The sequence below is a fragment of the Carcharodon carcharias genome, chromosome 13 (genome assembly GCF_017639515.1).
Source record: "Carcharodon carcharias isolate sCarCar2 chromosome 13, sCarCar2.pri, whole genome shotgun sequence".
Lineage (NCBI taxonomy): Eukaryota > Metazoa > Chordata > Chondrichthyes > Lamniformes > Lamnidae > Carcharodon > Carcharodon carcharias.
The window spans coordinates 8,946,165-8,958,702 of NC_054479.1; the positions used below are offsets into that span (position 1 = coordinate 8,946,165).

A 12,538-nucleotide genomic window follows, 5' to 3' on the forward strand; every position below is an offset into this window, starting at 1 on the left:
TCCTAAAGCTTCCATTACTGTTTGCCAGCTGCAAGTGTCTAGAGATATTTACTACGCTGAAGCCACAACATAAATGCAGGTCACTGGATATCAGATGAGGAATTCTTGAAAGTCAATAAAATGCAGCAACTCAAAGCATTAGCAAAATTGCCATCAGATGAAAATACCATTGATGTGTATTGCTTTCATCCCACTGCTACTGGCACGCTGAACAGCACCTCACTCCTTTCAGGCACTGTACATGTGCTGATATTTTTGGTACTGTGGTAGGTGTACATGTTAACTTTGACTAACTGTCCACAAGACAGATGGCTGGCTGCTTGGGTAACACTATGTTCGATAACATTGTGCCGCTTTGCAACGTTTCCCTTAGTTCCTCAGGTGGATCTTCATTATCGCCTGGCTGCTGTCCTGTGCATTACAAAAGTTTGTAAGTGATCTCATTTAAAACCTGTCACTGGACTTCTCATCTGTTAGATGTGCCCTGAAATCTTGGTGGATTGGAAAATGACAGTCTCCATTAGTCATTTGGAAGTAGAGTAGTAGATCTGTTTCCATGGATTTCCATTTCAACAGAAAGCTGCCACCTGGGTTGATGATATAGTAATAATTTGAACTGTATGTACGTGTTCACGGAAATGACCCTATGTATCTCTATTCTCTGATGACTTGTTAACAGTATTGATGGATTGTTGCTTTCATTTTTTCTTGACTCTTTTATCCTTCATTTAACCGAGCTCTTTATTTTCGTCCTTTCCTTGTAGGCAATGCACATCCGGCTGCAACCACCTTTGGACCTCCACCTCATCACCACAGCAGCTATTTACCCACTGGTCACCTGGCAGGTGAGAACTATGGGGGTTGGGTGGCGGATGTGCAGTTGCGCAACCTTATACCTTACTGGGCCTTTGACACAACAATTGCTCATGTTGCATCCAGCCACAGCTAAATCCAGTTATGATCAGCTTTTCTTTTACTTAACTGTTCCCTCAGCTGCTTTTCTTTCTGGAGATAGTAATTTCACAGTTCCTGCTGCAGCCCACAGGATACATCACCAGGCCAGTCACTGCATCATGCAATGCCAATGCTGCTCCCTGGCTTTATTAACAGGGGCTCCACTCAGTGTAACAACTGCCCAACCAACATTTCAACATCAAATTAAAAGGTGCCGGCCAGTCTTTTGAAACCGGCCTGATCTGCGTCTTGGATCTTAAAACAATTGTGGTGCTGTGTGCTGTTTCAGTGAAAAGATTGGGCTTATTTGGCAACAATGGAAGATCCTGCATCAGCAGCACTGAAACCCGAAGGAAGTGACTAAGCAGAATCTTGCCTTGGCTGGCCTTTTCCTCCATGTTAAAAGAAAATTGCTCATAGTTTTAGTTGAAGGAGTAGGTTTGTTTCACAACTGCAAAGGTCTTGGACATTGTTGCAACTTAAACTGAGAGCAGAGTCTTTTTTTTTATTGATGCCATGAAAATATTTGCAAATATAATTGTTTAATGACCTATTTCTGGCTCTGACAGAGATCTGTTTGAGCCAAATCCAGGCTGACTGCAGATTGCAGTGAGCCACCTCTATTAAATTGAACCAAGAGACTAACGAGGTTTGTCCGTGAAACTCCATTCATTGGCATCAAGTAATAAATGCTGGCCTTGCCAGGGAGGAATTGAGAAAAGGAAGATTTCTGGACCTGGAAAGGAGCAGTCAATGCAAGTAATGGTCCAAATCCAGTTTACGTATAAAAACACATGAGCATGTGTGTACAAGTGATTGTATGACAGCATTGTGACAGATACCTGCATGTATGTGAATGAAAATGATTGAGTGGGAGCATCTATATTAGTGCAATGAGAATAAATACGTGAGAGTAAACACAGGCTGCCTTTGAAAATATTCTTTCGTAAGGGACAAATGCAGTTCCATCTCCAATGGTCTGAGAGTCCCACCTGCCTGCCAATTAAGAGACCACCTTCAGGAACATTGTCAATTAAGGATGGTAGGTGGGTTTGTGAGATTGCTGGCTGCCTGCCCAATCAGCAAACCTTTGGAAGACCACAGGCCTGGATAGGTTGGCACTGCTCAGACAGAAAGGAAAGCACAAGGATACCTCAATGTGAAGGCATGAAACAAAACTAAAAATGATGAGGGTTGAAGTAGTAGGCCCCTTGGAGCAGAGGGGGAGTCCTTCCAATGGACTCATTTGGGCCACAGGTGTGGTCTATCCTGCTGCGGTGCAGCCATTGGAGCTCAAAGCTTCTGACTCCGATGGCTGCCCAACCTATCTCCAGGAAGCAACCTTCACTGAGCAGCTGGAGGCTGTTCCCGGCAGAATTATCCCTGTCTCCCTAATTATCCTCATGATTGCTAATTATTCACTACCCACTGATGCCATTGCTCACCCACTGAACTGTGGTGAGTTTGCCCAGAGGTGAGAACAGACCATACTGCTGACCCAACATCAACATTTCCTATTGTCCTCCAGGTCCCAACTCCACGGGTCTCAGAAGAGTCTTCCCTATAAGTGGGAGCACTCCATGGGCAGATTTTTCCATTTGGCGGGCGGGCCTGACCCAATCACGGGCGGGTGCGGAGCCGGTCACCACCAGCGCTATGCACTCCCTGTGCGGGCGGGCAGGAATCCCTAAAATCAAGAGTGTGCTCTTTCGCACATGCACAGGAAAGAGCCCACATCTCCCTGAGGCTAATTGCAGCCTCAGGGTGATCACCTCGACTATTAAAAATAGAGAGAAGAAAAATCCCTTACATGTCCCCTCATGTGACAATGTCACATGAGTTGGGACATGTTCATAATTTACAGAACAACTTTATTACAATTTTTAAAACCTTACATGAAACCTCATCCCACCGCTGGATGAGGTTTCATGTTTTTTCTAGTTGCTGCCGGGGCTCCTGGCTGACCTGCCAACCTTAAGGTTCGACGGGCAGGTCCTTTAACTGGTTAATTGATCCTGTCAATGGTCTCAAGTGGCCATTGACAGGTTGGCGGGCCCTCAGCTGATTTTGCTGCGCCCCCCACCTTCCTGAAAATTTAAATGGGGCGGGGTGACGTCGGGGGTTCTGCCTGACATCATCCCGTGTCATTTTACGTGTCAACGAGCAGGCCCAGCTCGCCGACGGTAAAATTCTACCCCATGTATGAGTAACAGCACTTTGAAAGTGAGTTGAAGTGCTGTGACCTTGAGGTTGACTGCTGAATTGAAATGAGTACACTTTTATTGGTAAACTCACAAGAGAATATAGTTCAATGAAAGACTGGGGAACCAAACTGGAGCCTGATCAGAACATGTCTCTTAGAGATCAAAGACTTAAACGAAAGAAGTATGCCATTTTGACAAAAAAATCCCTTGCATTCAGTGTCATTGGGTTGCAATGATGGAGCTATTCCTCAGTCCTCATCTGTGAAATAGCCACCTTTTCATTGAAACCAAGAATTTCTTTTCAAAGAGTGAGACTGAAGTCTTGCCACTCCCCGGCTGGATGTAAGGAAGGCTCAGCTATTCATTCCCACCAACTTTGCCAATTAAAGAGGGAGCTGTTTTTCTCCTGCCCAATTTGTAGCTACTGGTTTGAACACTTCTTGCAGGCCACAGCAATAGCAGATTTCTTTTCACACATCCCGGATGTAAAATGATCCCACTATTTTCACCAAGCAACACACAAATGGTTTTTGAAGAAAGAGGCTTAGCCAACATCCATAACTTCTGACCTTATGATGGAGGGAGGGCCATTGATGAAGCACCTGAAGATGTTTGGGCCTAGGACACTACCCTGAGGAACTGCTGAAGCAATGTCTTGAAGCTGAGATGATTGGCCTCCAACAGCCACAACATCTTCCTTGAGCTCAGTATGACTCCAACCTGTGGCAAGTTTTCCCCCTGATTCCTATTGACTTAACCTTGCTGGGGTTCCTTAACGCTATGCTTGTCTTACCTCACCTCTGGAGTTCATCTCTTTTATCCATGTTTGGATCAAGGCTGTAATGAGGTCAGGAGCTGAATGGACTTGGCAGAATCCAGACCCAACATCAGTGAGCAGGTTATTGCTGAGTAAGTGCCACTTGATAGCACTGTCACTGGCACTTTCTAACACTTTACTGATGATCGGAAATAGATTTATGGGGCGGTAATTGGCCAGATTGGATTTGTCCTGTTATTGGTGAACAGGATATATCTGGGCAATTTGGATAGATGCCAATATTGTAGCTGTATTGGAGCAGCTTGACTAGGGTTGGAGATGATTCTGGAACACAAGTCTTCAGAGACTTGTTCTGAAAAATATTAGAAGATATGGGCAAGTCAGGGTGCTTGCGGGTTTTACTTCACAGGGGGTTGCACATTTGGCCATATTTCCGTATCCAAGTGAGTGTATCTTTGTAGGTCCCTGAATGTGACCACACTGCCTAAATAAGCTGTTTACAAACATTAGGTAGGATAGGTCTGTGGTTCTTCAAACTCTTTTGGTTGAAGGATCCCTTTTCAGATGCATTAGTAATCACAGATTTCCACCCCCAACCCCCTCCCAGAATAACATTATGTAGCGCTCATAATATGAAAGTATTGCACATAGAGTGTGTTTTAAAAATTCTTTTAAGGGTGCATGTATTTACTTATCAGTGAGATGGGTATGCCTGCTTCTCTTAGGAAAAACTTTTAGACTGAACACCATTTAACAAAACCTCTTCATTATCTGGCCCCTACCCAATTGATGGTGCAGAGTGTTTGCCTGCAGGAGAGCACAGAAACAATATGTTCTGTAGATTTGTTATCATCTATTAGGAGATGGTGAGGCTGCACCAGTGACACTGCTGCAGTTTTTCACTGAATAAGGAAGTGGCAAGCATTGCAAATTACAGATGCAAACCTACACCTCTGCACTACAATTCTGCGAGTTATTGTGCAGCTATTCTAAAAATGCTTCATTTTGTTAAAGTGCATGCAGAAGTGCAAATCTGCCATACCCCTTTACCTTCCACCATGCCAGTCTGTGCCATTTGCCTTACTAACCATACAAAAACTAATAGTCACATATTAATTCATGTTTGCACATCGTAATTCCCAAGCAGCTGTCTAGAAGGTTCCACCACATTCATAGCATTGCATTTTTTTAATTTGCCTAACCTGCACGTAATATGAAGCGTGCACACAACAGAGAAATTTCCCAGAGATTTTCCTGAACTGACCATAGGTTTCTTTTGCTGTTTTTTTCTGCTCTCTGGAGGTAGATTGGTTAGGAATGAAACATAAGTCTAAGAATTTGCACCCTGTCGAGATGAGCCTGATGGTCTTTTCCTGCCCTTTTTATACACTTGTCTGTACGAATATGTTAAGTTCATGTGAAATTTAAACCTTACCTAAACACAACTATTGGAATGCATTGCAGATTGAGAGGAAATGAGAAACACACTAGTTAATGACATGCTTAAGAAAATTATTGTTCCATGTTAGATTTTGGTAACTTGAAGTTAGCCAAAGCTCTCTAATTACCCTTGCGACTGAAGCCAGTCTAATATTTTCACTCAATAATGTCTCGAGATGGGTAAAGGATTGTATATCTTGCAGCTGCCTTTTTTCTAAATTATTTAATAATTTTAACTTCTTCAATATAAGGTTATGTAGAAATAAAGTAGCAAATATGTCAAGCTTTGCAAAAGCTTAGTTTGTAGTTTGTGTCAGCATATTTTATATATAAAGGATGTCGTGCCCTTATGTTTGTTCTCATTAAGAGATAAGAACGAGCTGAAGAAACTGGCTTGTGGAAAAACTATTGTCAGGCCATCCATTTTGAGCGCTTTACTTTTGGAAGCAGGGAGTGGTGGCTGCGAAGTATCTACCACAGGCTCACACAACAATTTTCCAGTGTGACGATTATCAATATCTTCAAGGTGGACGTGGTGATGGCCCCTTCATCTGAAACAACATTTACTGTACGGGAGAAATATAGGCAGCTGTAGTTTTAATGTGAATGGCAGTTATAATACACATCAATTAATTTTCAATTGCTGTGGGTAAATGGAGAGAAATACAAGCTCTTGGAACATTAAATCTAATAGGTTTCCCGTGTGGCGAGTTAGGTTACAATTACCCCTTTAATGTCAGAGATTAAAATGGAAGTTAGACACAAGGAGCATTCTCTCAATCCTGTGAGAATAAGAAACCCATGAGAGACAAACTGAGCATGAAATCATAAGGGCTCAGTGTTCTCCTCTTGCATTGTCATTGGATGGAAAATCTAACTCTAGGGTCTGAAAACCAGCTTATAGTCTGGATATTTTCAGTTGCTGTATTTGGATAAGTGAACAGGTGCAGAACGAAAACAAATCTTCTCTCATCTTTGGACTTTGTTTATAGGTTACTTAAAAAATATTCTTTTTGACCAGCTTTTGAAAGGATTGTGTTCATTGAGACAAGTTTTATTAGACAGCTGACTTAGTAGTTTTGAGCATTAGGAGAGGTAACAAGATGCTGCCATGTTTTAAAGTGAGCTGTTTCTGCATCGAACCTTGATGCACAAAGGTCAGCACCAGCTCTAGGTAAATCCCACCTAGATTCAGTCTGCAAAATGAAATGTGTGTTCTCAGAGCTCAAAGATGGACTTTTCTAGAAAAGTGGCTGACTGTCTTCTAAATCCATTTTTTTTCAGATCCATTCAGTCGATCAAACACCTACGGTGGCCTTGGAAACCTCAGCACTAGTGCCTTTGGAGGGTTAGGCAATCCAGCACTTGGTTAGTACATGTTTGTATTGTAAATCTAAAGTACCATTATTCTTTGTATTGTCAAAACAGTTCCTTAAGATAATGTATTTATTTAGGCAGGAGCACAGTTGCTTGTTTTGACTGGCTTTGGCTGTTTGCCAATGCGTTTTCTTCATGCACAAGTGAAGTTATTTCAATGGGCCATTGCCATCTGAACATGTCTTGGCTCAGGCTTTGCCAAGTTTTTTTAAAAAAAAAACTGAAGGATGCAGTTCATGATGTGATAATATTGCGTTGCTAATCCTGCCATCTAAATCTGGCAACTGTCGCTATAGTGCAGATCACATAGCAGCTGCCCCATGGGCGCGAACATTCTTTGTCAACCAACACTGCAGGCGTCAGACTGAGTTTTTATAGTTGTCAGATTCTGACTGTAACTCAGTCTTTCGGGCTGCATAAGTGCACGCCTCCACCGATGTTGCTGTGTGGTGGCAGTTGCGGTGATGTGGAGTATCTGCTATCAAGACTAGGTGCCTTGTCTTCATGCCTCATCTGATGAACCTTTCTCAAATGAGTAACTGAACATCTGTGGATGACTTGACTATGAGTGCTGACTGAGGCTAAACTTCAAGCCCAGTTCCCAGAGTGCTTTTCTTTCTTTCTTTACGATGTAACATTTTGACTTGTGCTTCATGAGATTTTCAAAAGGTCTTCCAACTACTCAATCTGTGTGTTTTCCTCCATATTCCACTTTCTTAGCTTCCAACAGCATGTTTGGTCACAAAGAAGGTCCAGGTATGCAGAGCCTCAACAATGCTCATGAACCATGGAACCGCCTCCATCGAACTCCACCTTCATTTCCAACCCCACCACAATGGCCAAAACCAGGGGAGCCTGAACGAAGCTCCTCAGTAACTAATCACGACAGAGATCGAGATTTGGAGAAAAGAGAATCTTCACTTAAAAATGACAGAGAGAAAGAAAGGTACCTGCTTAACTAAACGTACTAAACATTCTCCTGTTTAATAGGAATTTTCTATAGGTGTGGACATCTGTTCTCTTTCATGTATTGAAAAATTAAATCCTCTTGATCCTGCATTGCACCTTCCTCCTCTGCTGACTCAATCTCTCAGGATGGTTCCAAAGACATTGGGTTCCCACCAGCACTTGCCCAAGTGCCACAATGTGTGAACAGGAACTTGTGGCAAGGAATTTAACCATGGGGATCAGCTTGTTCCAATCTTTGGGCAGTATTCAGTCCGTCCACTAGCGACTGAAATTATTGGATGGGGGTCAGCAAACCCTAATGACGAACTTGCTCCCTCTCTTCGCTGGCTTAACATTAGGGCCAATTGTTGGTGATGATGGAACTCAACATAAAGCACGAACTGAAACTTGGTTCCCAGTGCTCAGCTATTAGGACTAGACTATCCAAACATTTCGTTACATGGTCATGCAGTCCTGAGTTTATTTGATCAGTCTGACAGACTCCTGCCTTCTCACCAGAATAGTCTAGAATTAGGTCCAATGCACGAGGCCCCAACCTATGCTGGGAGCCCTCATTGGCGTCATAAAGGGCAGAGCCTGACCTTCAAGGCCAGTGACACAATGGGGGCATGGACTCCCAGCAATGGGGCATCCCTCATCTCTGATAGCAGTAAGACCGAGTAAAAAGGGCAGAGGTTGACCCCATATTGAAGTGCAGAACTAAACAGTCATGAGCTGGAGTTTCCAGGATGTGTGATGTGCCCATCCTAGCTTGGACACTTGTGCTAATGGGATATTCTCTCCATGACCCTGTATATCTCAGCAAGACAGTTGTAGGCATGATCCCAGCTTGTGTAAGGTCAGTGCCAACATTTATTTGTAACGTGGAAGAGAGTGTTAACAGCACAGAAATAATTTCTTCATTTGTAAGTTTATTTTACAAATAAGATAAGAAATGCAAATCATAAAAGAATCAATTACAAAATCAGTTCTAGAATAATGCCTCATAAAATGTTTAGGTGTTTGAGAATCCGAGCTCCAGGATATTCATTGTTAACATCATAGAATCTTACAGCACTGAAGGAGGCTGTTCAGCCCATCACGCCTCTACCGGCTCTTTGAAAGAGCTATCCAATTAGTCCCACATCTCTTTCCCCATGTCCTTGCATTTTTTCTTTTTCCAATTCCTTTGGCAGGTTACTGTTGAATCTGCTTATAATTCACTACATGAGAAATGCTCCTCTTCACAACCTCTTATCCCAACGGATTCTTTGTCTTTGTGTTTATTTCTGACTTTAAATGATACTGTTATATCTTTTCATATGATGAAATCTAGCAAATGATTGGCAATTTGAGAGTTTTAGGCCTTGCATAGTTGTAAGAAGAAAAGCTTCATTGTTGGATATGCAGCTGTCCATCAGCATCTGTAAAAAGAAAGGACAGGTTAACATTCTGAGAGGATTGCACCCAGTGTTTCCCTTTAAGATGCTGACTGAGCTCCTAGATATTTCCAGCATTTTATATGAAAGGTTACTTGCCTAAAAACCTTGCATAATTTCCAAACTCTTAACTAGATTTGAAAAACCAAATCGCCAGATATATTTGTTTGCAGTACCACGCAGATTAAAATAATTGACATGTTTTTCTAGGGACGGAATGGAGAAAAACAGGCACTCCAACCGATCGTCACCAGCATCTGCTCCAGTCAACCACCAAATTAACAATCTCATCCATAGCAACAGCCGTAGCACTAATGATCCAAACAGACATCACAGCAGCACTGAGCGAGATCGGACAAAGGAGCTGGAGAGAGAGCACACGGACCCAATGAGGGAGTTACCTGGCATTGAGCATAAAATCAAGGAGAACCGGTCACCAATAAAGGAAGGGCAGAGCCATGAGAGGCGGCTCCCAGAAGACAATTCAAAGCCAGTTGTGAGACCCAGTTCTCCGTACAGTAGAGCTGTGCTGAGTGAAAGCATGAAGCTCAGCAATTCGGTGAGCAAAGACAGTGAAAGGAAGTCAGAGCCCTCCTGCGACCTTCAGAAAATAAAAAACGACGTAAAGATTAAGGAAGAGAGAAAGGAGGATAATGAGGTGATGGTGATAGGTTCAGACTCATCGCAGCATCCCAGGAGCAATGAGCCACCTCACCACACATCTATACACGGACTTCCACTGGGTCATTCTGTGGGCCCTATGCCTATTACAATGAGCAGCATCCACCAGATGAACAACATGAATGTGCTTGACCGTGCTCGGATGGTGACACCTTTCATAGGTATGAACACGCTGGCGGGAAGAGAGCGACTACCCCACCCCGGGTTTTCTTGGGATCCTGTCCGGGATCCTTTACGAGATGCATACCGGAGTTTTGACTTGCACCGGAGGATGGAGTTCCCCCTACGCACAGATTCCATGCACAGGTTCCCAACGCCAGCTGGTTTCTATGAGCACGATCGGTCGTACAGAGACAGGGAGCCTCACGACTACAACCATGAGCACGTCCTGGAGGTCAGGCGTGAGCAGGAGCGCTTACGGCAAACAGATGAAAGAGAACGCTTGCACCTACGGGAAGAGTTTGACCGTGCCAGGTTGCATGCCTTGCATACATCAGCCATGGACAGTCACTTGGCACATGTGCCATCCTTTATGCCTCATTTAAGCGGAATGCACTATCCGAGGCTAAGTCCATCCACTGCCAATCACAATGGTATTTTGAACAGGACCCCACCAACTGCAGCGTTGAGTGCCCCACCTCCTCTGGTACCAGCAGGCAGTGCACGGTCTGTGTCTCCCCGGAGGACTACCCCACTCACTAACTCAGAGTCCCGGGACTACTCCCCTTCTCGTAATCCCAAAGAAGTTGAGGCAAGGTAGTTCTTGGACCTGGTGAGAGCTGTCCTGTGTACGAGATCCTTTGATTTAAATAATGCACTGCAACAAGAAGAGAACGCTGTAAATTTATAGAATTGAAGCACAGTTGGGAGGGTTAAAAAAGTCTGAACTTTGATACCAGAAGATTGCTTATAATTGGAATTAATATATTATCAATTATAAATCTCTAGATTTCTTTGTGCAGAGAATTCTGAAATCATGTTTGTACATTTTTCCAATATTTGAAATCTAATTTGTATGAATTTGTAATTTTTTTGTTTCACTTTAATTTGTTTGCTTTTAAGTTTTATGTTCTGTTTCCAGCAGTTACAGGCCTCAAACTATTTTAATAATACCCAGGGTTTGCTATTGGTATTATTTATCACGATACCAATTTACAATGAATCCACTGTGAGGTTTCATATTGAGGCCAAAAAATGACTTTCCTTTATTTGGTTCCCAAAAATGTCTGTGTACTCTGAGAAATGTACAAATCTGAATTTGTTTTGCCTTATTAACGATTACAAGATATGCAGAAGAGGTCCCTGTGGTTCCTGTACAAATGTAAATACTCTGTTAATACTCAGAACATGCTAATTAAATTCTTTACTTAGGTAGCCTTTATAAAGGGTTTCTGAAACCAGAACAGCTCACTGGATATTTGTAGCACAGTTATTCCTATAGTGTCACGTGGAAGTGTGCTTGAAGCTCAGTTTCAGAGAAGCATATTCAATTCAACTATGCAAGAACCGCAGGCAGGTCTTTCACAAAGGCTGTGCATCCAAGCTAATGGCAACACACAGTGGGGGAACACTACTGCGTGCAACAGGGGGGACAAAATGCAAATCCATTTAGCAGACACGGAACAAACTGCATTCACAAGAGAGAGGGAGAGAAGAAAACTGTTGGACCAATGAGGCACCAGTTCAGAGAGAGGTTTTATTTCTCAATCCACAACACAGACAATAATGACAAACATTGTATTGGGCAGAAATTCTTAGTGGCTGGCAAGGACATTCAGTATGGACCTTGTGTAATTGTGCAGTGTTTTTATGGAATCTGTATACAAGACAAAGTAGTATTTTAGGATCAAAAATCTCATGGTAACATTTCTGATAAAATACTGTTAGCAATTAAGTCCTTAAACAGATGTTTCTTGCAGTGTGGTTCTGGCTGAACTACTCTGCATGACTCTTTATTTCTTGGTCATATGTAAATTTTGCCATGTTTTACTTGCTGGACAAAAAGCAGCATCTGTGTTTATATATCTGGGCTTTTACTCTGTAGTTACTTCATACATCAGCTGCCATTTCCTCCTTTCTGCTCTGTACTTTGGTTTCTGTATTTTAAACAGACTTGATTCCTGTAGATCAATGAGACAAATACAGCATTGATTTTGAGACAAAATGGTTGTTTGTTTGTTGTGTCAGAGATCGTACCAATTGAGCTGTTTACCACCACCACTTGTGAGTTGTTGATACAAAATTGTTTTGACAATCCCTGCAAGTGATTCTGTCTGCCTGTGGCAATGCTTTTTTTTAATATTCAGCTCAAAAATATATAGTCGGTAGCTACAATACAGACTCTCTGCTCATTCCCTATGTGGAAAAAAGTCCATATTGCATTTGCAGTTTATCTCCGTTTCACTTATTGTAAGACGTAATATATTATGGATCACACTGCAATTTTCTCAGCACAACTTACGATAGATCCCATCATCTATCTAACCCACAGCAAGCTCGTAAGGTAAATGTGTGAAAAAGCAGTGCCAATCATCATTGTTTCATTCTATTCAACACTCACATAGACTTTTATGTTATTGATGTTTTTAAACCAAGATCTTATTTCTCCTTCATCCTGTTAAAACAAGCATCTGTTCATTTCCTTTTTTGGACGTTTAAACAAAGCCTGCAATCACTAAGTGAAGAGACAATCTACTCTAGCTTATTGTGAAGTAATT

At 42.4% G+C, this 12,538-nt stretch overlaps 1 protein-coding gene across 14 annotated transcripts in view; it reads left to right on the plus strand.

The window, feature by feature from the left end:
• fbrsl1 (fibrosin-like 1) overlaps window positions 1-11,985 on the plus strand; it is a 985,718-nt gene extending 973,733 nt beyond the window's left edge. For all 14 annotated transcript variants that reach the window (XM_041202184.1, XM_041202197.1, XM_041202189.1 and 11 more), the window contains 4 exons: window positions 765-845; window positions 6,661-6,744; window positions 7,474-7,699; window positions 9,351-11,985. In XM_041202184.1, the coding sequence (XP_041058118.1) occupies window positions 765-845; window positions 6,661-6,744; window positions 7,474-7,699; window positions 9,351-10,581 (1,622 nt within the window). In that variant the 3' untranslated portion in view covers window positions 10,582-11,985. The remainder of the gene's footprint in view (window positions 1-764; window positions 846-6,660; window positions 6,745-7,473; window positions 7,700-9,350) is intronic.
• The last annotated feature ends 553 nt before the right edge of the window (window positions 11,986-12,538 follow it).